At 46.8% G+C, this 24,287-nt stretch overlaps 1 protein-coding gene across 2 annotated transcripts in view; it reads left to right on the forward strand.

Moving 5' to 3' along the window:
• LOC142311186 (glycine N-acyltransferase-like) overlaps positions 1–24,287 on the forward strand; it is a 166,176-nt gene that overhangs the window by 62,523 nt on the left and 79,366 nt on the right. For both annotated transcript variants that reach the window (XM_075349377.1, XM_075349376.1), the window contains exons 3-5: positions 5,259–5,366; positions 14,935–15,061; positions 19,216–19,351. In XM_075349377.1, coding sequence (XP_075205492.1) covers positions 5,259–5,366; positions 14,935–15,061; positions 19,216–19,351 — 371 coding nt within the window. The remainder of the gene's footprint in view (positions 1–5,258; positions 5,367–14,934; positions 15,062–19,215; positions 19,352–24,287) is intronic.

Raw genomic sequence — 24,287 nt, forward strand, 5'->3', positions numbered from 1 at the left:
GGTAACGTATAACCGGGGGCTTGGGGGGGGGGGGTGACGGGGGGTGACCTAGTGGGACCTGGGGACACCTTTGTGCCGCATGTGACGTGTCACATGCGGCAGAAAGAGCAGAATGAAGGCGGCCGCGCGCTGTGCGCCGCCATCTTCCACGCTCCGGAGGGGGGAGGGGGGAGGCGGCTCTGGAGACCGGAGGGGGCTCCGGTGACCAGAGGGCTCCGGTGGACCGGAGGAGGGGTCAGGGGGAGGACATTTCCCTCCGATCTGAAATGTTTGATCATTTCAGATCGGAGGGAAATGACTGCAGAGCCGGCGCCGGCGGCAGTTTTCTGTGCGCTTCGGCGCCATTTTGGATGTCCGGTGGGGGTAGGGGTGGGGGTGGGGGGACTCTCCGGTACCGGGGGCTTTGGGGGCACTAGGGGGTTAGATTTCTTTCTCATCTGACATGTTTGATCATGTCAGATGAAAAAGAAATCAGTTTTACCGGCCATTTCTTTTTTTTTCATGTGTTCGTCGGTATACGGTGTATACCGCCGATCACATGATCGGGGTCCAAAAAAAACACCCCGATTCATAATCTGGGGGGTCTCAGCTACCCCCGGTAGCTGAAACCCCCGAGATTTTCGGTCGCTGGGGGGCGCTACAGGGTTTTTTCGGGCCGCCGCTTTAAAGCGGCGGAACAGAATAAGTACCCTGTTTTGCCGCCGCTTTAAGTCGTACGGCCGTCGTTATGAGGTTAATGTTTTTTTTTTGCCACATTTCTTTGTTAATTTTTCTTGTTTATATTGGGCTATTTACTCCACAGTGTTTTACAAACATCATCATTACTATCCCTATTGGAGCTACTATCTAAATTCCCTATTATTATGTCTTTTGGAGTTATTTGGATTCATCATAAGTCTTTGATGAGAGCCCCACCAATTCCATAAATAATTGGCCTTTTGCATGTCCGGGATATATATATATATATATATATATATATATATATGTGTGTGTGTGCGTGTGCCGCCCCAGCAGCGGTCGAACCGCTCAGATCCGGGGGTGATTACTCGTGCCTCGAGGGTCTCCGGACCCGGGAGCTTGGGGCCACTCTTAAATGTAAAATGGGGCTATTTACAGGTGAGATATAGTTCGTGACGCCACCCGTGGTGTGCGGTAATGGAGAGTATCGCCGCTACTGATGGGAATACCGGGGTTGATGGAATGGGGGCAGCCAGATGACATTTCCCTCCACAGGTAGGGAAGACCCCAGGACTCTGGATGGTGGTGTTGAGTGCAGGGGGAGCACAGGGCTTGCTGGTTGCAGGGGTTAATCAGGTACTCACTCAGCACGAAAGCAGACGCTGACATTGTGGTAAACCAAGTCTCTGGATGCCGCTGCCCTCTTGTGGGAGCTTGTCCGGGTCCCGTCCCCTGCAGCACTGCCTGGTGGTCTGCGGTCTGCCTCCTGGCACTGTATTTTAGAGTGTTCAGGTGGCCCGTCAGCTTGGAGCTTTCCGGGCCCCACTCGCTACTAAGGGCTCGAGCGCACGTAACTGTGGATTCTTCTGCAGTGATTTGACAGCACATGTGCGCTTCAAATCGCTGCAGAAACACTGCATAATGAATGCAGTAATTTTGTTAAAAAAAGCCGATTTCATGCGCTATGGCTGCTGCCCCCACCATAGACAGAGTGGGAGCTGCATCCAGGACGCACAAATAATTGACATGCTGCTTTTATGAACGCACGGATTTGGGTCAAAATTTTAGCACCCAAATCGCTGCTTTCAAAAAAGCAACATGCGCACGTCTCATGCACAATCTTCATAGATTGTGCAAGGGATGCAGGACGCATGCATTTACGCTGCAGTGCTATACGCAGCGTAAATGCATGCAATTTCGCAACGTGCACACGAGCCCTTAGAGTAGCAGAGGAGCTTACTCTCAGGAGCTGACGCTTGGGATTTCAGTGGGCTGCTTTGCTTGGAAAGCCCTATCCCCCTCGTTGCGTTAGTGCCCCCAATATCTGAGCTTCGTGGGAACAGTCCATATAGGCCCTGTTCTCCACAGGTTAATTGCCGGGTTGCTTGAAGCTTCTCCCCGACCTAGAGTCCATGTACCCCGATGTGCCTCTGGTCCCAACCCGGCTATTGAACGGCGGCTGCTGGCTATCCTCCAAGACTAGCCAAGCACCCAGTCCCAATCTCCCGCGACCCGGTCTCCGACTCCTCCGGGTCCAGACCACCGTCTGCGACCCAGCCTGTTTCTCCCCTGGGAGCTCCAACTCCCAGCTTCCTCCGAGCTCCTCACAGCTTGAGGGCTACCACTCAACTTCCTCTCACTTTGCTCCCCTGGAGGCGACTGACTTGTCACCTCCCACCTCCCTCCCGACCCCTAGGTGGGCGACCTTATTCCAGCTTAGCAGCCCACTGGTGTGCCTGACAGGGTGTGGTGCGAGGTGTCACTAGGATTTGTAGATGCTGGTGGAGGCAGTACTGCAAGATGGGGACCCAGAACCATGAGGGGGTGAGTCCTGCACTAAGAGTAAAGAGCGTGCGGTACCCTGTGACGACCTGACTAGTCCAGGGCCGTCACATATATATATATATATACACATTTGTATGTGTGTGATCCACGTAAGGCACGTCACAGGACCCAGTCTGTCCGCTATGGCTGTAGTGAGCTTAATATATATGCTATATATACACAGAAGAAGGCCTAGGCAGGTGGCCTCTTCCTAGGAAATATCCTCTCCAGAAATGGAGGGAATATTACTTGGCGTGGCAGACTACTTTTGGACATCTTTGGAGCTACCGAATTTTGCTAAGTATCCCCTTAGTATTTAAGATTTTATCTTTTTCTGTAGCTGAAGAATCCCTTTAAATACCATCTAGATTAATTGATTAGCGCCATCTGTCTAAATTCTGCATGTCCACTGACGCTACTGTATGGCACTGCCTCACACCAGGCAGTCAGCTAAACTGCACAGCACCGTGACATGAGGTGTCATGAAGTCAAGGGCATGAGCAGATGGGTAGAAGACACTTTTCATAGTCAATCTGGACCAGAACTACAACTAACCTGCACAAAGTGGCAAGTAGTTAAAGGGGCTTCCACTTTAATGAAAGCGGACCCTAAACACTCAGATACCTAAAACAAACAAACAGAGCAGGTTATAAACCCTCTCCCGGTTCCAGCGCCAGATACCTGTAGGTGCTTGAGTCTCAATATATTGACTTTAGCAATGATGTCAATTCGACTGAATGCATTACCACTGCAGACAATCACTGAACTTATTGACTTGTACAACCTATCTCAGAACAGCCACTGAGCTCAGTAATGGCTGATATTTAGCTTGATATTGGAAGGGTTACTGTTTAGAGTCCTCATGAAATTATCTAGTTTGGTATCATTTGCTTGACAATAAGAGTTCATCAGTATATCTCATTCAACACTGCAAATGGTCCTTGATCTACACACCTTCCTCATGCAACACCTGACTATTCGAAAATAAACAAGTAAGTATACCTGCTCATGATAGTGCCTTGTTTCTGTAGAAAACAAAATCTTTCAACACAAAAAAAGTTGTGTCAGTATTATTTGGTGCAAATTGATTCACAGGATCCACTCTAGTGGCTAAGTCGATAATCTTTGGCTACTGGGAAAGAGCCTGAAAACCACCTCCTTCCTAGTGGCATCTGTGGCTCTCCTTTAGCCGGCCTGGCACAATATCATCACTGCAGCATGATGCTCATGTGATATTCTGCCAGGTCTGCTAATTAAAAAGAAGATCCAGAGGTCATAGATTACTAACTTTGCCACTGGACTGGATCATACAAATTGATTTCAATTAAATCTAATCAATAAATATTGTAACACTACCAATACGAGCTCAAACAAACTGTAGATCTGTCCCAAATGGTCATAAAAGTGCCAGACCAGAGTGATGTCAACTATATGTGTGTAAAGCTTCAGTATCTGATGTCCCCAAACACATATTGGGATCCAATCAGAATCCAACTTATCAAAACGTCTGTCATGTCTCTGACATACAGTGAATCAAATAAACAAAAATTTTTTCAGCCTGCCATTCACCATATGACCTTTTCATCCAGGTGCACGAACAGAAAGAAGGAGGGCAGTCCACCTCCACAGGAAAATACAAATACAAAGAAGGAATTACAGCACCTGTAGTCCAATCTTCAATTTAAATAAAACATCCTTTTATTGGAAACATGTTATAATATACATGTATAGATAGAAAATCCTTACGCGTTTCAGGTCATGGTGACCATTACTCATAGGTTGGATCCAAAGATCTCAAATTTGGACTCATCAGACCAAAGCACAGATTTCCACTGGTCTAAGGTCCATTGCTTGTGATCTTTAGCCCAAACAAGTCTCTTCTGCTTGTTGCCTGTCCTTAGCAGTGGTTTCCTAGCAGCTATTTTACCATGAAGGCCTGCTGCACAAAGTCTCCTCGTAATAGTTGTTCTAGAGATGTTTCTGCTGCTAGAACTCTGTGTAGCATTGACCTTGTCTCTAATCTGAGCTGCTGTTAACCTGCGATTTCTGGGGCGGTCCTCATGTGAGCCAGTTTCTTTGTACCGTTTGATGGTTTTTGCCACTGCACTTGGGGGCAAAGTTTTCCCAATTTTTTGGACTGACTGACCTTCATTTCTTAAATTAATGATGGCCACTCGTTTTTCTGTACTTAGCTGCTTTTTTCTTGCCATAATACAAATTCTAACAGTCTATTCAGTAGGACTATCAGCTGTGTGTCCACCACACTTCTGCACAACACAACTTATGGTCGCAACCCCATTTATAAGGCAAGAAATCCCACCTGACAGGGCACACCTGTGAAGTGAGAACCATTTCCAGTGACTACCGCTTGAAGCTCATCAAGAGAATGCCAAGAGTGTGCGAAGCAGTAATCAAAGCAAAAGGTGGCTACTTTGAAGAACCTAGAATATAAGACATATTTTCAGTTGTTTCACACTATTTTTTAAGTATTTCATTCCACATTCCACATTCATAGTTTTGATGCATTCAATGTGAATCTACAATTTTCAGTCATGAAAATAAAGAAAACTCTTTGAATAAGAAGGTGTGTCCAAACTTTTGGTCTGTACTGTAGCAGGATAGTCATTTGCCCAAAGGTTTTAAGTAATAATGAACACATTTACAAATTGGGTCAAATAAAAGTGTTAACCATTAATTAGCATAATAAAATGCCACTTGTATTGAATGTTAATCTGAAGCCTTTTCCTTCTTTGTAGGTGTGTGGTGCCTTGCATCATGTTATCGACCAAAATCCTTTTGGGCTTCAGGTTCTGGTGGACCAGTGGCCAGCCGTTACTTCTGTCATGTGTCGCCCACCAATGGAAGTGAGTCCTAAAAGAGACATTTAAATCCAGATTAAGGTTGATGGAAATTGTCCCTCTTGCTTTCCCTATAATCAATTGGACTGTGTTTCTAGCACTGAAATGATTGAAGATGAACTGCAAAACCAGACACGGCCTGTGTATAAAAGGTGAGCTTTCTTTAGAAAAAAAGAAGGCTCATCATGATGCTGCTAACCTCCATTACGCATCATGGTGAGGGAGGTTAGCAGCGTGCGGACATCGCATGACCTGAAGATGGCTGCGCCTGTACAAAGGCTGCTGAGTGGCACGCTATTGTGCAGGACATGGGCTGTGCGAGTCAGGGTTGCAGGCTAGAGTTGCCTCCTGCATTGGGGATTCATGGGGTTTTTGTTGAGGCTGCATGTTTCTGTGTGTTTAAAGATGTTGGCCTTGGGACATCTGCCATGGCAGAATATTGACTAGCTGCAGCTTGATCGTGACACAGCAAGTCACGTTATGCTCCAGGAACAGCAGTATCGACATCTTCAGAATGGCATCACTGTTGAGGGTGAGTACAGATTGTTTTTATTTTAATTTGGGTTTTGAAATAAGTAACCCCTTAACGCTCCATAACATATTCACCATGGAGCATATGGCCGGCTTCTCACTTGCGGTTTCAGAAAATCTCGCATTGCACTCGGACACATGTTATTCAATGAATCAGCTCTCATCTGCGAAAAAATCGCGGCAGGCTGCTATTTGTAGAGTTTCTCGCGCGAGTCTCTCCAATGCAACTCTATGGGAGCGTGAATAAACCGCATGTCACACGGACCGGCACTCACACCATCCTAGTGACATTCGTTTTTCTAAATACATTAATCGCATGTTTCTCAAAACACTGGAAATGAGTGCGGTCTCACAATGTCGGTCAATCAGAGATTGACCGACATTGTGAGACCGCACTCATTTCCAGTGTTTTGAGAAACATGCGATTAATGTCAGTCGGTCTCTCCCTCTCGGTCACTATTCTCTCTCTGTCAGTCTGTCTCTCTCTCTTTCTGTCCCTCTCTCTGTCCATGTCGGTCAGTCTCTGATACTCACCGATCCCCGATCACCAGCGCGGCGCTGCACGGCGTTCATACTGCTCCGGCGGCTTCTCCTGTTTTGAAAAAGACGGCCGCTCACTTAAATCTCGTATTGCCTGATTTCCCCGCTCACCGGCGCCTATGATTGGATGAAGTCAGACACGCCCCCACGATGAGTGACAGCTGTTTCACTGCAACCAATCACAGCTGCCGGTGGGCGCGTCTATATAATGCAGTAAAAAAAAAAAAATTAAAAAAGAACGGCGTGCAGTCCCCCCTAATTTTAATACCAGCCAGGGTAAAGCCACACTGCTGAAGGCTGGTATTCTCAGGATGGGGAGCCCCACGTTATGGGGAGCCCCCCAGCCTAACAATAACAGCCAGCAGCCGTCCAGAATTGCTGCATCCATTAGATGCGACAGTTCTGGGACTCTACCCGACTCTTTCCGTTTTGCCCTGGTGCGTTGGCAAACGGGGTAATAAGGAGTTAATGGCAGCAGCCCAAAGCTGCCACTAAGTCCAAGATTAATCATTGCAGGCGCCTATGAGACACCCCCAATGATTTACCCGTAATTTAAAGTTAATAAACACACACAGTAAAAAAATCCTTTATTTGCAATAATAATTAAGAACAAATACCCTCGTTCACCACTATATTAAGCCCCAAAACCCCCTCCAGCTCCCTTGTAATCCACGGAGGTCCCGCGTTGCTTCCAGGACTGCTACATGAAGGTGACAGGAGCTGCAGAAGAACACCGCCGCTCCTGACAGCTCCACGTAGCAACTGAGATGATTAGCGCGATCAGCGACGATGTCACTCAGGTTACTTGCGGCCACCGCTGGATCCTCCAACAGTGACAGCAAGTAGCCAGAGTGACAGCGATGAAGTCACAGGTGAGTTGCGGTCTCGGGTGGAGGATCCAGCTGGCCGCGGGTAGCCTGAGTGACAGCAGCGCATATCGCGCTGCTCACTTCAGTCACTCAGGGGATTTGTGGTCACCGGTGAGTCCTTCACGGGTGACCGCTAATCAGGACGCGACACACAGACAGAGCCGCAGGATGACAATGAAGTCGGGTGAAGTACATCCGACTTCATTCTGATCGTGCGGCTCTATCTGTGTCTGCTGTCAGCGACTATTCAGCTCTGCTGAATGGCAGATGACATAGAAAAAAGGGATCCCATACGCATAAAAGACGCATTACACACGCTCTGCTAATCATTAAATAATTTAAAAAAAAGCATCGCACTTGCATTGCACACTGACCTAACGTGAACTAAAATCGGCCGAGTTTTTTTCATGCAAGTCGAACCGATTTTGCACGCATAAATGTGTTTCCAGCCTTAGAGGGACTTTAGAGATGGCTAAGAAGCATAGCCCGCTCCACATAGGGCAGATGCCTATATAATATGGTGGCATTTGCCTCTAACAGCAGAAAATGGTGGATCTGCCAAATGTTGCTGTTAACCTCTTTGTGTCGCAATCTAGCCTGGATGTTAGTTCAGGTGGCCATCAGCTTCCCTGTGACATGATCGCAGGGAACTGATGGGTTGCTATGATAGATGGGGCTAGCAGGAGGCCTCCATAGCAACTATGTGATCTTTTCTGTGATGTTCAGCCTGTGATTGTGCGTCATAGAAGACAGCATTTTTTTTGTTTTTACTATTTAAAGCAATATTGTATATAGTTGAATTGGTTAGACACTGTGATTCTGTAAGGGGACTAAAATAAAATAAGGAGTAAAGAAAAGCATTTTTTAAAAATGTAGAAAAGCGATACAAAAAGAGTGACATCTTTTTCCCTTAGTTAACAATAAAGAACTGTAAAAAAGTTAAAAATACACACACGCATGGTATCGCAATGTCTAGAGAAGTCTGATCTAATTACACATAAAATTAATTACCGTAAATGAATCTGTAAAAATAGGAAAGAGAAAAAAATCAAAATGGCAAATTGCCTTGTTTTAGTTGCCCTAACGCTCCACAAAAATGCAGTAATAGGCGATAAAAGCGTTGCGTATATGATAAAATAATATCAATAAAAAATCCGACCACCATGCAAAACGCAAGGCCTTGCACGGCTAAATTGACCAAAAATTAAAATGTGACTGGTTTTCGAACATGGTGACTCAAGAGCTATATATATATACTAGAAGGTGGCCCGATTCTACGCATCGGGTATTCTAGAATTTACGTATTGTGTAGTTCATGTATGATTTTTGTTATATATATATAGATGTTGTTGTGTGTACTTACCAAGTGTTTGTGTAGGGCGCTGTACATGTTCTGGGTGTTGTCTGGGTGTGGCGGGGGGTGAGAGCGGTGTTGTATGTGTGTTGCGTGTGTTGCGTTGTTTGTGGAGCGCTGTGTGTCTGTAGCGTTGTGTGTGTTGCGCGGTTTGTGTGGGTGTGGTGTGTTTTGGGGGGAGGTATGTTTTGTGCAATGTGTGTGTGTTGCGTGGTATGTGCGTATATTTATGTATGCCGCGGTGTTTGTGTGTTGGGTGTTGTGTGTGTGCAGCGTTGTCTGTGTGTGTGGGTGTCTGTGTAGGGCGGTTTTTGTGGTTCCCAGTGTGTGTGTGGTGTGTTGTGTGTGTGTGTTGGGGGGAGGTGTGCATCTCCCATCGTGTTCCATCCCCCATGCTGCGCACCCCCCATCGTGCTCCATCCGCCATGCTGCGCACTCCCAAACGTGCTCCATCCGCCATGCTGCGCACTCCCAAACGTGCTCCATCCGCCATGCTGCGCACTCCCAAACATGCTCCATCCGCCATTCTGCGCACTCCCAAACGTGGTCCATCCGCCATGCTGCGCAGTCCCAAACGTGCTCCATCCGCCATGCTGCGCACTCCCCATCGTGCTCCATCCCCCACTCTGCGCACCCCCCATCGTGCTCCATCCCCCATGCTGCACCAGCATCAGCCTCTCTCCTCCCAGCATCAGCCTCTCTCCTCCCAGCATCAGCCTCTCTCCTCCCAGCATCAGCCTCTCTGTCCCCAGCATCAGCCTCTCTCCTCCCAGCCTCAGCCTCCCCCAGCATCAGCCTCTCTTGTCTCAGCCTCCCCCCTTCCAGCCTCCCTCCTCCCAGCCTCCCCCAGCATCAGCCTCTCTCCTTCCTGCCTCCCCCTCCCAGCCTCCCCCAGCCTCAGCCTCCCCCAGCATCAGCCTCTCTCCTCCCAGCCTTCCCCAGGATCAGCCTCTCTCCTCCCAGCCTCCCTCTTCCCAGCCTTCCCCAGCATCAGCCTCCACCTCCCAGCCTCCCTCAGCATCAGCCTCCCCCAGCATCAGCCTCTCTCCTTCCAGCCTCCCCCAGCATCAGCCTCCCCAGCATCAGCCTCTCTCCTTCCAGCCTCCCCCAGCATTAGCCTCCCCCAGCATCAGCCTCTCTCCTCCCAGCCTCCCTCCTCCCAACCTCCCCCAGCATCAGCCTCCCCCTCCCAGCCTCCCCCAGCATCAGCCTCCCCCAGCATCAGCCTCTCTCCTTCCAGCCTCCCCCAGCATCAGCCTCCCTCAGCATCAGCCTCCGCCTCCCAGCCTCCCCCAGCATCAGCCTCTCTCCTCCCAGCCTCCTCTAGCATCAGCCTCTCTCCTCCCAGCCTCCCCTAGCATCAGCCTCCCCCTCCCAGCCTCCCCCAGCATCAGCCTCCCCCAGCATCAGCCTCTCTCCTTCCAGCCTCCCCCAGCATCAGCCTCCCCCAGCATCAGCCTCTCTCCTCCCAGCCTCCCCCAGCATCAGCCTCCCCCTCCCAGCCTCCCCCAGCATCAGCCTCCCCCAGCATCAGCCTCTCTCCTTCCAGCCTCCCCCAGCATCAGCCTCCCCCAGCATCAGCCTCTCTCATCCCAGCCACCCCCAGCATCAGCCTCCCCCAGCATCAGCCTCTCTCCTCCCAGCCTCCCCCAGCATCAGCCTCCCCCAGCATCAGCCTACACCCTCCCAGCCTCCCCCAACATAAGCCTCCCCCAGCATCAGCCTCTCTCCTTCCAGCCTCCCCCAGCATCAGCTTCCCCCAGCATCAGCCTCTCTCATCCCAGCCACCCCCAGCATCAGCCTCTCTCCTCCCAGCCTCCCCCAGCATCAGCCTACACCCTCCCAGCCTCCCCCAACATAAGCCTCCCCCAGCATCAGCCTCTCTCCTTCCAGCCTCCCCCAGCATCAGCCTCCCCCAGCATCAGCCTCTCTCATCCCAGCCACCCCCAGCATCAGCCTCTCTCCTCCCAGCCTCCCCCAGCATCAGCCTCCCCCAGCATCAGCCTACACCCTCCCAGCCTCCCCCAACATCAGCCTCCCCCAGCATCAGCCTCCCCCTCCCAGCCTTCCCCAGGATCAGCCTCTCTCCTCCCAGCCTCCTCCAGCACGCCATGCTCCTCTGCCGACACTCACAGATCCGATCGCATACACTCACACACACACACACACCCGATCGCATACACACACACCCACCCGATCGCATACACTCACACCCACCCGATCGCATACACACATACCCACCCGATCGCATACACTCACACACACCCGATCGCATACACTCACACACACCCGATCGCATACACTCACACACACCCGATCGCATACACTCACACACACACTGACGATATTGCACATACGCGCTCACACTCACAACATCCGGAGATACCACATGCTTCTAGCCATGTGATCCTCCAGCAGGTCCTGGAAGCTCACAGCACAGTATCACGGCCGAGAAGCAAGCGATATCTCCGGATGCTGTGAGTGTGTGGATGCGATCTGATGTGTGTGTGAGGTGTGTGTGAGAGTGAGTGTGATCTGATGTGTGTGTGTGTGTCTGTTGTTATGTGTGTGCGTGTGGATGTTCCGCCGCTGCAGGACCTTGATGCGCTGGTAACTATGCTACCATGGTTACCAGCGCATCACGTCCCCCACTCGCACGGGAGCCCACACCAGCATACGGCGGCAAACCCCAGCAATGCGAGGGTTTGTGTCGGCTGGGTTGGCGGCGTATGCTGGTGTGGGCTCCCGGGGGTACAGTACTCACCTGGGAGTCGTGTCTCCGTGTCAGTTCGGGGGATGCGTGCGGGGGGCGGGGCCAGAGCGAGCGTGCATTGCGTGAGGGGGGCGGGGCGTGGCCGAGTTGCCAATACGTGCAGGGTGCCGGGGCGAGAGGCCAATCCGTGTGGGGGGTGGAGCCTGTGCGAGCGGCCGGCCAATCCGTTCGGGGGAAGCCAGGGCGAGCGACCAATCTGTGCGGGGGGTGGGGCCATGGCGAGGCCAGCGGCCAATCCGCTTTGTGTCACCGTAAGGACACAATTTTGGAGCAAGACAGACAGACAGACAGACAGACAGAATAAGACAATTATATATATATATATATATATATATATATATATATATATACACAGTGCCTACAAGTAGTATTCAACCCCCTGCAGATTTAGCAGGTTTGATAAGATGCAAATAAGTTAGAGCCTGCAAACTTCAAACAAGAGCAGGATTTATTAACAGATGCATAAATCTTACAAACCAACAAGTTATGTTGCTCAGTTAAATTTTAATAAATTTTCAACACAAAAGTGTGGGTCAATTATTATTCAACCCCTAGGTTTAATATTTTGTGGAATAACCCTTGTTTGCAATTACAGCTAATAATCGTCTTTTATAAGACCTGATCAGGCTGGCACAGGTCTCTGGAGTCATCTTGGCCCACTCCTCCATGCAGATCTCCAAGTTATCTAGGTTCTTTGGGTGTCTCATGTGGACTTTAATCTTGAGCTCCTTCCACAAGTTTTCAATTGGGTTAAGGTCAGGAGACTGACTAGGCCACTGCAACACCTTGATTTTTTCCGTCTTGAACCAGGCCTTGGTTTTCTTGGCTGTGTGCTTTGGGTTGTTGTCTTGTTGGAAGATGAAATGACGACCCATCTTAAGATCCTTGATGGAGGAGCGGAGGTTCTTGGCCAAAATCTCCAGGTAGGCCGTGCTATCCATCTTCCCATGGATGCGGACCAGATGGCCAGGCCCCTTGGCTGAGAAACAGCCCCAGAGCATGATGCTGCCACCACCATGCTTGACTGTAGGAATGGTATTCTTGGGGTCGTATGCAGTGCCATCCAGTCTCCAAACGTCACGTGTGTGGTTGGCACCAAAGATCTCGATCTTGGTCTCATCAGACTACAGAACCTTGAACCAGTCTGTCTCAGAGTCCTCCAAGTGATCAAGAGCAAACTGTAGATGAGCCTTGACATGACGCTTTGAAAGTAAAGGTACCTTACGGGCTCGTCTGGAACGGAGACCATTGTGGTGGAGTACGTTACTTATGGTATTGACTGAAACCAATGTCCCCACTGCCATGAGATCTTCCCGGAGCTCCTTCCTTGTTGTCCTTGGGTTAGCCTTGACTCTTCGGACAAGCCTGGCCTCGGCATGGGTGGAAACTTTCAAAGGCTGTCCAGGCCGTGGAAGGCTAACAGTAGTTCCATAAGCCTTCCACTTCCGGATGATGCTCCCAACAGTGGAGACAGGTAGGCCCAACTCCTTGGAAAGGGTTTTGTACCCCTTGCCAGCCTTGTGACCCTCCACGATCTTGTCTCTGATGGCCTTAGAATGCTCCTTTGTCTTTCCCATGTTTACCAAGTATGAGTGCTGTTCACAAGTTTGGGGAGGGTCTTAATTAGTCAGAAAAGGCTGGAAAAAGAGATAATTAATCCAAACATGTGAAGCTCATTGTTCTTTGTGCCTGAAATACTTATTAATACTTTAGGGGAACCAAACAGAATGCTTGTGGTTTGAGGGGTTGAATAATAAATGACCCTCTGAATAAACTTTTCACAATTTAAAAAAAAAAAAAAAAAAGAAATAACATTCTTTTTTTGCTGCAGTGCATTTCACACTTCCAGGCTGATCTACAGTCCAAATGTCACAATGCCAAGTTAATTCCGAATGTGTAAACCTGCTAAATCTGCAGGGGGTTGAATACTACTTGTAGGCACTGTATATATATATATATATATATATATATATATATATATATACATATAATATATATATATATATATATATACTGTATATAGAGGAAAAAACTCACCAGATACTGAATGTGTGTTCACGTGGCCTTACAATTAGTGAGGTAAAAAAACCCCTCACCAAATACTGAATGTGTGCACGTGGCCCTACAAATACTGTGTTAAAAAACTCACCACATACTAAATGTGTGCACGTGGCCTTACAAATACTGTGTTAAAAAACTCACCACATACTAAATGTGTGCACGTGGCCTTACAAATACTGAGGTAAAACACTGACCATATACTAAATGTGTGCACGTGGCCTTACAAATACTGAGGTAAAAAACTCATCAGATACTAAATGTGTGCACATGGCCTTACAAATACTGAGGTAAAAAACTCACCACATACTAAATGTGTGCACGTGGCCTTACAAATATTGAGGTAAAATACCCACCAAATACTAAATGTGTGCACGTGGCCTTACAAATACTGAGGTAAAATACCCACCAAATACTAAATGTGTGCACGTGGCCTTACAAATACTGAGGTAAAATACCCACCAAATACTAAATGTGTGCACGTGGCCTTACAAATACTGAGGTAAAACACTGACCATATACTAAATGTGTGCACGTGGCCTTACAAATACTGAGGTAAAAAAACACCTCACCAAATACTGAATGTGTGCACGTGGCCTTACAAATACTGAGGTAAAAAACTCACCAGATGCTAAATGTGTGCACATGGCCTTACAAATACTGAGGTAAAAAACTCACCAGATACTAAATATGTGCACGTGGCCTTACAAATACTGAGGTAAAAAACTCACCACATACTAAATGTGTGCACATGGCCTTACAAATACTGAGGTAAAAAACTCACCACATACTAAATGTGTGCACGTGGCCTTACAAATACTGAGGTAAAACACTGACCATATACTAAATGTGTGCACGTGGCCTTACAAATACTGAGGTAAAAAAAACCTCACCAGATACTGAATGTGTGCACGTGGCCTTACAAATACTGAGGTAGAAAACTCACCACATACTAAATGTGTGCACGTGGCCTTACAAATATTGAGGTAAAATACCCACCAAATACTAAATGTGTGCACGTGGCCTTACAAATACTGAGGTAAAATACCCACCAAATACTAAATGTGTGCACGTGGCCTTACAAATACTGAGGTAAAATACCCACCAAATACTAAACGTGTGCACGTGGCCTTACAAATACTGAGGTAAAATACCCACCAAATACTGAACGTGTGCACGTGGCCTTACAAATACTGAGGTAAAAGTTCACCAAATACTGAACGTGTGCACGTGGCATTAGAGGGCTTTTTTTAATCTTTATTACCGCTGGTGGACAATAAACTAAGGAAAGATGTAGCTGACTGTCTAGTGTTCATTTAATCTATGTATTATGGACAGAAGCAGCACAGAAATTAGCAATCGGCCCCTTTAGGTCTATCCTATCCCAGATTACAAATAATATGTATCTATGATCAGTCATGTCTAAATAACACTGCTTTTTTTCCATAGGAAATGACGGATCCCTCAGATCCTTACACCAACACCTATTTTCTCTTCAGTAAAGACCCACAAGGGCTACGACAATTCCTCCAAGATCCCCAAACTGTGAACTGGAAGCAGGAGTTACAGATACAAGGTAATGATAGTCTTGGTGATATAACAATTTAAAAGGGGGAGATCTGTTCTTCGCTGGTGATATCTCTGTGTCCCAGAGCATTTGGAGCTAATGATAACTAAAATGGTTCAGTAACAAATCTACTGAAATGGCTGACCAACAATTCTCAAATATAATAGAGTTTTAATTAAGAAAGACCTTGTTAGGATAATCCGGGTAGAACCTCAAATTAGGGCAGGATATAGAAGGGAGATCATAGCAATGTTCTAGGTACAGTCCAGTAACTCTCTTAAGGCACCACTCCAGCTTTTTGTTTATTGCACTGCTGAAGTGGTGCTTTAAATCTAAGTCCCTTGACCCTTCTATTATACTCACCTTCCAATGACTTCATCTTCTATTACTGCTGCTCCAGTTGGAGTCAGCGATTTATGATCTGCCGGATGCTCCAGTGTTTCATGGAATGAGCCGGAGGTCACAACTCAGTGCAAATCTATGAGAGCCTTGCTCTGGTTGTTATAGAGATGCATTAGGAGCTTGACATCTGTATCTGCGGAGGATACGTTTATCCGAGTCACCAGCCTCAGAAATCGCAGGTTAACAGCAGCTCAGATTAGAGACCAGGTCAATGCTACACAGAGTTCTAGCAGCAGACACATCTCTAGAACAACTATTAAGAAAAGACTTTGTGCAGCAGGCCTTCATGGAAAAATAGCTGCTAGGAAACCACTGCTAAGGACAGGCAACAAGCAGAAGAGACTTGTTTGGGCTAAAGAACACAAGGAATGGACATTAGACCAGTGGAAATCTGTGCTTTGGTCTGATGAGTCCAAATTTGAGATCTTTGGATCCAACCACCGTGTGCGACGCAGAAAAGGTGAACGGGTGGACTCTACATTCATGGTTCCCACCGTGAAGCATGGAGGAGGAGGTGTGATAGTGTGGAGGTGCTTTGCTGGGGACACTGTTGGGGATTTATTCAAAATTGAAGGCATACTAAACCAGCATGGCTACCACAGCATCTTGCAGCGGCATGCTATTCCATCCGGTTTGCGTTTAGTTGGACCATCATTTATTTTTCAACAGGACAATGACCCCAAGCACACCTCCAGGCTGTATAAGGGCTATTTGACTAAGAAGGAGAGTGATGGGGTGCTATGCCAGATGACCTGGCCTCCACAGTCAACAGACCTGAACCCAATCGAGATGGTTTTGGGTGAGCTGGACCACAGAGTGAAGGCAAAAGGGGCAACAAGTGCTAAGCATCTCTGGGAACTCCTTCAAGACTGTTGGAAGACCATTTCCAGTGACTACCTCTTGAAGCTCATCAAGAGAATGCCAAGAGTGTGCAAAGCAGCAATCAAAGCAAAAGGTGGCTACTTTGAAGAACCTAGAATATAAGACATATTTTCAGTTGTTTCACAATTGTTGTTTTACAGTTGTTTCCTTCAATGTGAATCTACAATTTTCAGTCATGAAAATAAAGAAAACTCTTTGAATGAGAAGGTGTGTCCAAACTTTTGGTCTGTACTGTATGTGATTTGCATTCTTGATATCACATATGAACTAGTTCAATTCTTTTCTATTGAGGAAAGCTGGATGAGACTAGTTGGCATATGTGACCACAAGTATGCAAATTACATACATGCGGTCACATGACTGGCCAACCTCTCAGGGGATAGTGAAGTACATTATAATTTGGCAGTCTGCAGACTTTTATCCTAAGACCAGACAACCCCTTTAATATAGACAGTAGAGGGTGATTGTGCCTAAACAGTATATGAGCCACCTTCTCTCTAATAGACTCCACCGAACAATGAATACATGGCTCTGTGTCTCTTTTCCCAGTAGTGTGCCAAGTTTGTGTTGAATTATAGTGTAAAATTCACCAAAAGCATGACAATAACTAGCATGTCATTGTGTTTCATCTGATTTATGATATGAAGCATAACTACTTTTCTCTGAAGGGGAGATAAGAAAAAAGACTTTCCTTTTTCTTTCCTTTAAAGCTTAAATAATTTAAGATCTTAAATTGAAATAAAAACAACTAATACTCCCTTCTCACAATGATGTCATTCCAGCAATGTCTGCACATCTGTGGCCAGAGAGTAATGTGAGTTGTGTTATCACGGGGCGGCTGCAGCCAATGACCGGTTGCTTGCCAGCAGCAGCTTTTCCTATTTCGGCAGAGCGGACAACATATCGATGAGCTCCAACCAAAGTGCGGCCACATATTGTCTACAACTAGCATGTGACACAAGTCACATCACACTCCAGGACCAATGGCTCCAAAAGGTGCATGTTCCGCCCCCGTGCCAGCAGCCGGGCTGCTCGGATCCAGATCCGCAGTGTGGCTCGAGAGATTCCACCAGACCCGGGGGTCACACGGGCACTTCAAATAAAAGGGGACGTATTTGTACGGGATGTGCCGTAAACTGTCTGTGACGCCACCCACGGTGTGTGGTGAGTTGTGGCACCACCGCTGCTGTTGTGAGGCACCCGGGGGCGAGGGGATGGCAGCTGGATGTTGACCCCTCCGTGGGTAGGGATGGAAGTCCCGGGGCCCAGCGTCTCTATGCCGAGGATGGTGACTGCAGGGGCTGGCATGCCCGGTCAGACCGGAGGATGTTAGTTTACTCACGAATAAATGAATCACACAAGTCCAATGGTAAACCAAGGTGCTGGTGGCCGGGCGCCGTGGTCAGGTGTATCTGGTCCCACACCCGGGCTGATGGTCTGTGTCGCTTTCCTCTGCACTCTGTGTTTTTGTGTTGTGGACTTCCCGGTGTGAAACACGGGAGTCTGCTCCCGGTCCTTTGGTTGGGAGCTGTGCCCGCTTTCGCTGGCCTGTGGGATCTACCGGGCCCTGGCGGATGCCCTATCCCCCGCGGTGGGCTGTTGTCTGCTTTTGGGACTTTGGTTGATACAGGACCTATAATTCTGCCCTCAATTGGTTAATTAGCTAGGCTGTTGGTTCTGGTCCTGGCTTCAGGGTCCAAGTACCCCCTCTGTGCACGGTTTCCGGGTCGGTTCTCCGGTGTCGCTACCGGCGGGCTCCAACCCTGTCCCGGTCCACCTTGGATCTCCGGCAGCCGTCCTCCTGTTTCCTGTCAGACACGGACCACCGTCTGCCACCTAGCCAGTACGCCGGGGCTCCGACCCCAACGCCTTTCCTTTCTGAACTTGAGCTTCACCTCCTTCTACTCCTCTCCTCTTGAACTCCAACTTAGACTACCTTTTCCGCCCCGGGTTCTCCAGACCCCCTAGGTGGGCGTTCTCCATCCACCTGATCCCGCCCACTAGTGTGCCTTTCCTAACCTGGGGGGGGTGACTAGGGTTTCAGGTCGGCTGTATGTAACCCTGTGTGGGATGGTGTTATGCGGGGGCCTATCTGTGTGACTACCTGGTTTTGCCAGGGCGTCACATGCATATACGTTGTTTATTTTTAATTAGGTTCTTGAATTAACCTCAAGGCCAAATTTTACACGGCGGTGACTGTGTGGGCACAGCACCTGTGCCCTACATGATTGCCATGATGTACCTATACATAATAGGTCAAGAACCCGTTTCACACCCATGACATCTTTGTATGTCAAAGGGTTGTCCAGTAGTGAACAACTTCTTTTACAAGATATAGCAGCACTTTTGTCTATAAGCTGTGTCTGGTATTGCAGCTCAGCATGATTTACTTCAGTTGAGTAAGATGTAAAACTAGACAAAACATAAGGGGAACTATTACCCGAAAAGAAAAACATGTACTAACTCCTAGACAAGTCCTTTAAGATGCAAAGGCCCCTTATTAATAAAGCTGCAGTGTTAGGCTAGGGCCACACGAGCGTATGGCATCCGATATGAGAACATCGGATGTGATATGCTAATGACTCTCTGTTCTCGCTCTGCTGCAAGTGTGAGTGTCATTATACTGTAATCTGATCCTGCTATCAGATCACAGCTGTGGATTAGAGGGAGGGAGCTGTAGAGAAGAGGGTGGGATTAATCTCTCCATCTCCTCCATTATCAGCAAACGTGTATACTGCACTGCACTTGGATGTCATCCTTGTGGTGTTTTCCACTGTCCCTTATACTCTTATAGAGTTATGCTTAACATTGTTGCTTAAAAATCATTAGATTAATGTATAATTTTTGTTCTTTTATTTCTTAATTATTACATTTTGCAGGGTGTCAACCATCACTGACTGATGTGCTTCAAGAGGTCAGCTCCAAACATGGCAGCCAAATGCATACCACAAGTAATCTGTTATATATGAGAGATGGAATAGAGAGTGAAGACCTGGAGAAGATGAACAACATAAGGTATATAATATAGTATGTATGTATCATGAGTAGTGCTCATTGTGTTGACGATTAAAACAATGGTTGTGCTTTGAATTGTTTCTGTGTCATCTGTGCATAAAGTCATAACCAAAAGTGTTGGCACCCTTGAAATTGTTCCAGGAAATTAAGTACTATATTTTTCAGATTATAAGATGCATTTTTCCTCCCAAACATTTGGGAGAAAAATGAGGGGTGTGTCTTATAATCCGAATGGAGCTTACCGGAGGTGGTGGAGAGGGGTACATGAGGCAGGGAAGATGCTGCGGGCCACAGGCGCTGTGCTACGGATTTACTGCGACTGCCAGTTTGCTGTGCTGTGGGCTTTGAGGCAGGGGCCATCATACTGAAAATGTTGGTGGAGTGGGTTTCAAATAATGGCACTCGGAGTCAGTACAAGCACAGATGGAGCTCTCACCTCAAAATCTCATCTGCGCATGTGCTGCCTCCGGCCCATTGATCTCCCTGCAGCAGACTTAAGGAAAATGGCGCCCAGAGGTGGCGCGTGTGCAGGTGAGATCTTGGCTTATCAGTGAGCCGAGATCTCCATCTGTACATGATCTAACTCTGGGTGCAACTTCTTTGAAGCCTGCACCGCTGACAGTTTCTGGATGCTTTTCCTACCTCACAGTGCCCGCAGCAAGCATCTGGGACACCCGCTGCACCACCCGCAGCATCACACTACTCCACCACTGCCCCTGCCTCCTAAGACCCTACTCCACCACCACTGCCGTCCCCTACCGGTAAGACAGAATGGGATTATAAGACGGACCCCATATTTTTTTCCCCATTTCTTTTTCTCTAAATTTGGGGTGCGTCTTATAATTCGGTGTGTCTTATAAAACGAAAAGTACAGTATTTTTCCCAGAAAATTATTGCAATACACGTTTTGTTATACACATGTTTATTTCCTTTGTGTGTATTGAATTATTAAAAAAATAAAACTAGAAAAAAGGCAACTGTCTGAGAACCAAAATTGTTGAAAAATATCAAGTCTCTTGTCACGATGTGACAGCGGGGGTCACGCCAGGTATGAGAGGACTCCCGGTGAGTGACACAACAGAGAGGGACCCCCAGGATAGCAAAACAATGTAAGGTCCTGGCGCTAGGGATAGGGGAGCAGGATCACTTCCTAACACTCACCTGAGGCTGATCTCTGAACTCCCTAAAGTCCATAGATGGGTTCTTCCCCCTGTGCGCTGTCACATGCCACATGCTGGCCCTGAACTCACCCTGACAAGTGTTGGCCAGCAAGACATTGGTCTCGCCACTGCAATAAAACAACACTAGGAAGGTAAGACAAACAGTTGGGAAAAGACACAACAAATAACACTCTACCACTTAACCAGCAGGAACTTCTCAGCTGCAACAGAAGTGAAAACTCAGCTTTTCAAGAGACTGGCTCCTTCAAAGTGGATAGCATAGGTATGAGCTATAGCCAGCATAGGTAGGAGTGTGGTGTGGACATTTATAGCAGAAGGGAGTGGCTGCAGCTGAAGTTGCAACTACCTGTTAGAGAACTGCAGGATAGATATAGATGGAATTAAATACTCTCCAATTCTGAGTAAATGACACTGAATGGAGCGCATCTGCGATCAACAATACGCTGTGACCTTCTAATCCTAGTCCCCCCTGAGATCACATCAGGCCGTGACATACTCATGACATCTCAAGGTTTCAAGTGCATCTCCAGAGATCTTGATGTTCCTTTGTCCACAGTACACCACGTAATCAAGAAGTTTACAGCCTATGCTATTGTCGCTAATCTCCATGGATGTGGACGGCAGAAAAAATTGATGAAAGGTTGCAATGCAGGACAGTCCAAATGGTGGATAAGCAGCCCCTATGAAGTTCCAAAGAAATTTAAGATGTCTAGCAGGCTCAGGGTGCATCAGTGTCAGTGTGAACTATCCATTCACATTTTAAAAGTGCCTTGTGGACAGGTGAGGCCAAAATAGATCTTTTTCATATAGGACATCATTCTACTGTTTACCGAAAACAGAATGAGGCCTATAAAGAAAAGAACACAGTACCTACAGTTAAATATGGTGGTAGTTTAAAGATGCTTTGGGGTTCTTTTGCTGTTTGTGGCACTGGGTGCCTTGACTGTGTGCACGTTATCATGAAATCTGAAGATTACTAAAGGATTTTGGGTCGCTATATAGTGCCCAGTGTCAGAAAGTTTGGTTTACGTCTTAGGTCATGAATCTTCCAGCAGTACAATGACCTCAAATATACTTCAAGAAGCAACCAGAATTGAATAGAAACAAAACTCTGGATAGTTGTGAAATGGCCAGCAATAAGTCCAGATCTAAATCCCATTGAACACCTGTGGAGAGGTCTTAAAATTGCTGTTGGGAGAAGGCACCTTCAAATAGGAGACCTGGAGCAGTTTGCAAAAGAAGAGTGCTCCAAAATTCCAGTTGAGAGGTGTAAGGAGCTTGCTGATGGCTATAGGAATCGATTTGTTGAGGATGCCAACAATTTTGTCCAACCCATTTTGGGGGATTTGTTTGATATTTATGTCCAATTGGCCCTTTTTTTCCGGGTTTTTTTTTGTATTGTTCCAATACACACAGAGAAAAGAAACATGTATGTGACAAAATGTGTAATTACAATAATTTTCTGGGAGCAATACTTAGTTTTCTGAAACAAGGTCAAGGGTGCCAACAATTTCAGCATGACGGTATGTCTACCATCAACAAGGAAGGTATTATCATGAGTTATGATTGTAAAAATGGTATTATGGACAAGCGTGTGCAATTCTTCCACCCAGCTAACTGCAATCAAACTGTTTCAGATATATAAAAATTAGAGTCTGAGATGGTTCCCCCCCAAAAAAATACCAGGACCTATGCTGGCGGTAACTGGCAAATATACCCAGTGATACCACCACTTATTGGTGGTGTAGAGAAGATTTAGCATACTGTACAATCACAAAGTGACCCGTACAACATTACTTGGCAATACTTGTAGTATGGAAAACACACTCTTGACAAAATCTACTGTTGTTGTAATTGATACCCCCTCTCTTCCAAAACATCAGCCAAATTTATCTTCTCCAATTAATTACTGACTTAGAAATTGGAATAAAAAACGAAAATAAAAGTTACAATTAAGTGAGATTTTAAACTGGCATGAGTGAAATTGTCACCACATCTATGGCCAATGTAACATGTACTTACAGTGGAAAATGAAAACTTCAGAATGCTTTAGAAACTCATTCTAGTATCTTTTTTTTTTTACTCTTTCTGATCAGTTGTTTGTGCACAAGACTTCTCTGTCTTCCTAATTTATTACCACAGTTCCAGGTAGAGATGGAACCCAGTCACCGGTCACTGCATTTTGTGTTGTTAGTTCAATACTTTAACAAAATGCAGTATGCTCCTTACAGAAAATCTGTGAGTAAAATCAATGCCACCACACCTCATATATGGGCAGAAGGCAAATGCTACTCTAGTGACACCTTTATATCTGCCATCTGTTGCTTCATTTTAGAGTACATAGCTTTTTTTATTTATGTGCAAATGAGGCACATGCCCACGATCAGGACTTGCTACGTCCTGGGTCCTGACCTGCGAGGTCGCAAGTCTCCTCCACAAGAGAACGCAGGGGACCGCAGCTGCTGGTACCCACAATCGGAGTTCGGTGCGCTGTGATCTCTCGCTTGTGTTTTCCCTATGGAGGATGTGTTCTCCCTATGGAGGATGCATGTAAAGAATTGACATGCTGGAATCTTGAAAAGCCGCACCGCAGGTCAGTTTTCGCTGCGGGCTGCACACGCACACTGTGCTTGTACTGTTCATCGCAGCATTTTGGACAGAACTGAAGCATGCTGCATCCAAAATGCTGTGAACACTGATCGTTAGCACATACCCTTAGGAGCCTTTGCATCCCCATATTGTTTTGCTGCCCATTGCCAGCATCCTCTTTATCTTGATTCATAGCTCACTCTTGGTGTATGATCATGCGCAAGGCAAAGAAATCAGTCAGTAAGCTATCAATCAAGCTGGTGATAGGAAGGTAAACAACTTTAGGAGGCAGTGGCTCTTTAAAAGGAATCTGTTAGACCACGCTCACATCAGCGGTATTTTGCCGCAAAACCGGATCCGTCATAAATGCATTTCAGTTCCATTAATTTTCAATGGAATTGTGGCAAGATACAGTGGCATGCGGTTGTGTATGCCGCACGCAACCGCATGTCACCGCATCTTGCCAGGTTTCCATTGTAAATAAATGGAACTGAAACGCATTTATGACGAATCCGGTTTTGCGGCAAAATACCGCTGATGTGAGGCAGCCTTAGGAGGATCAATCCTCTTAAGCAATCCATATAGGCATGTAGGGCATGGAAAGTTAAATAAAATTATACCTTGAAATCTGCGATCCGATGCATTACCAGTTCAAGACATGCAGATCAGGAGATCAGACTGTCAGTTACTACATGTCTCACACATGTCCTTCTTACATTTAAAATATTCTCTGGAGGCAGATGTTCATGGGATCAGTGTCAAACACACAGATCTTAAAAGCTCATTTGCATATTAGGAAAAAATGGATTTCTCTTGAATAAAACACTGGACCACAGATTTCAATGTACAATTTAATTAAACTTTCTATGAGCTAAATGCCCATATAGATAGCTTTGGTGGGTACATCCTGCTGACAGATTACCTTTAAGTGTTCTATCACATGCAGAGGTTGTTTTCCAGCAGCTATGTATAGAAGCAACAATGTCCTCTTTTTTTTATCTGGGCTGCATGATACATCTTATTACATGGCTGATAAATGAGAATAACCAAAGTTTTAGATGTAAAGGCAGAAAAAAATCCAGCGATGTAGATTAGTGATGAGCGAGTACTAAAAAGCTCGGGTGCTCGAAGCTCGGGCCGAGCATCCCAAGATACTCGTGTACTCG

This window comes from Anomaloglossus baeobatrachus, chromosome 5 (assembly GCF_048569485.1).
Source record: "Anomaloglossus baeobatrachus isolate aAnoBae1 chromosome 5, aAnoBae1.hap1, whole genome shotgun sequence".
Classification (NCBI taxonomy): domain Eukaryota; kingdom Metazoa; phylum Chordata; class Amphibia; order Anura; family Aromobatidae; genus Anomaloglossus; species Anomaloglossus baeobatrachus.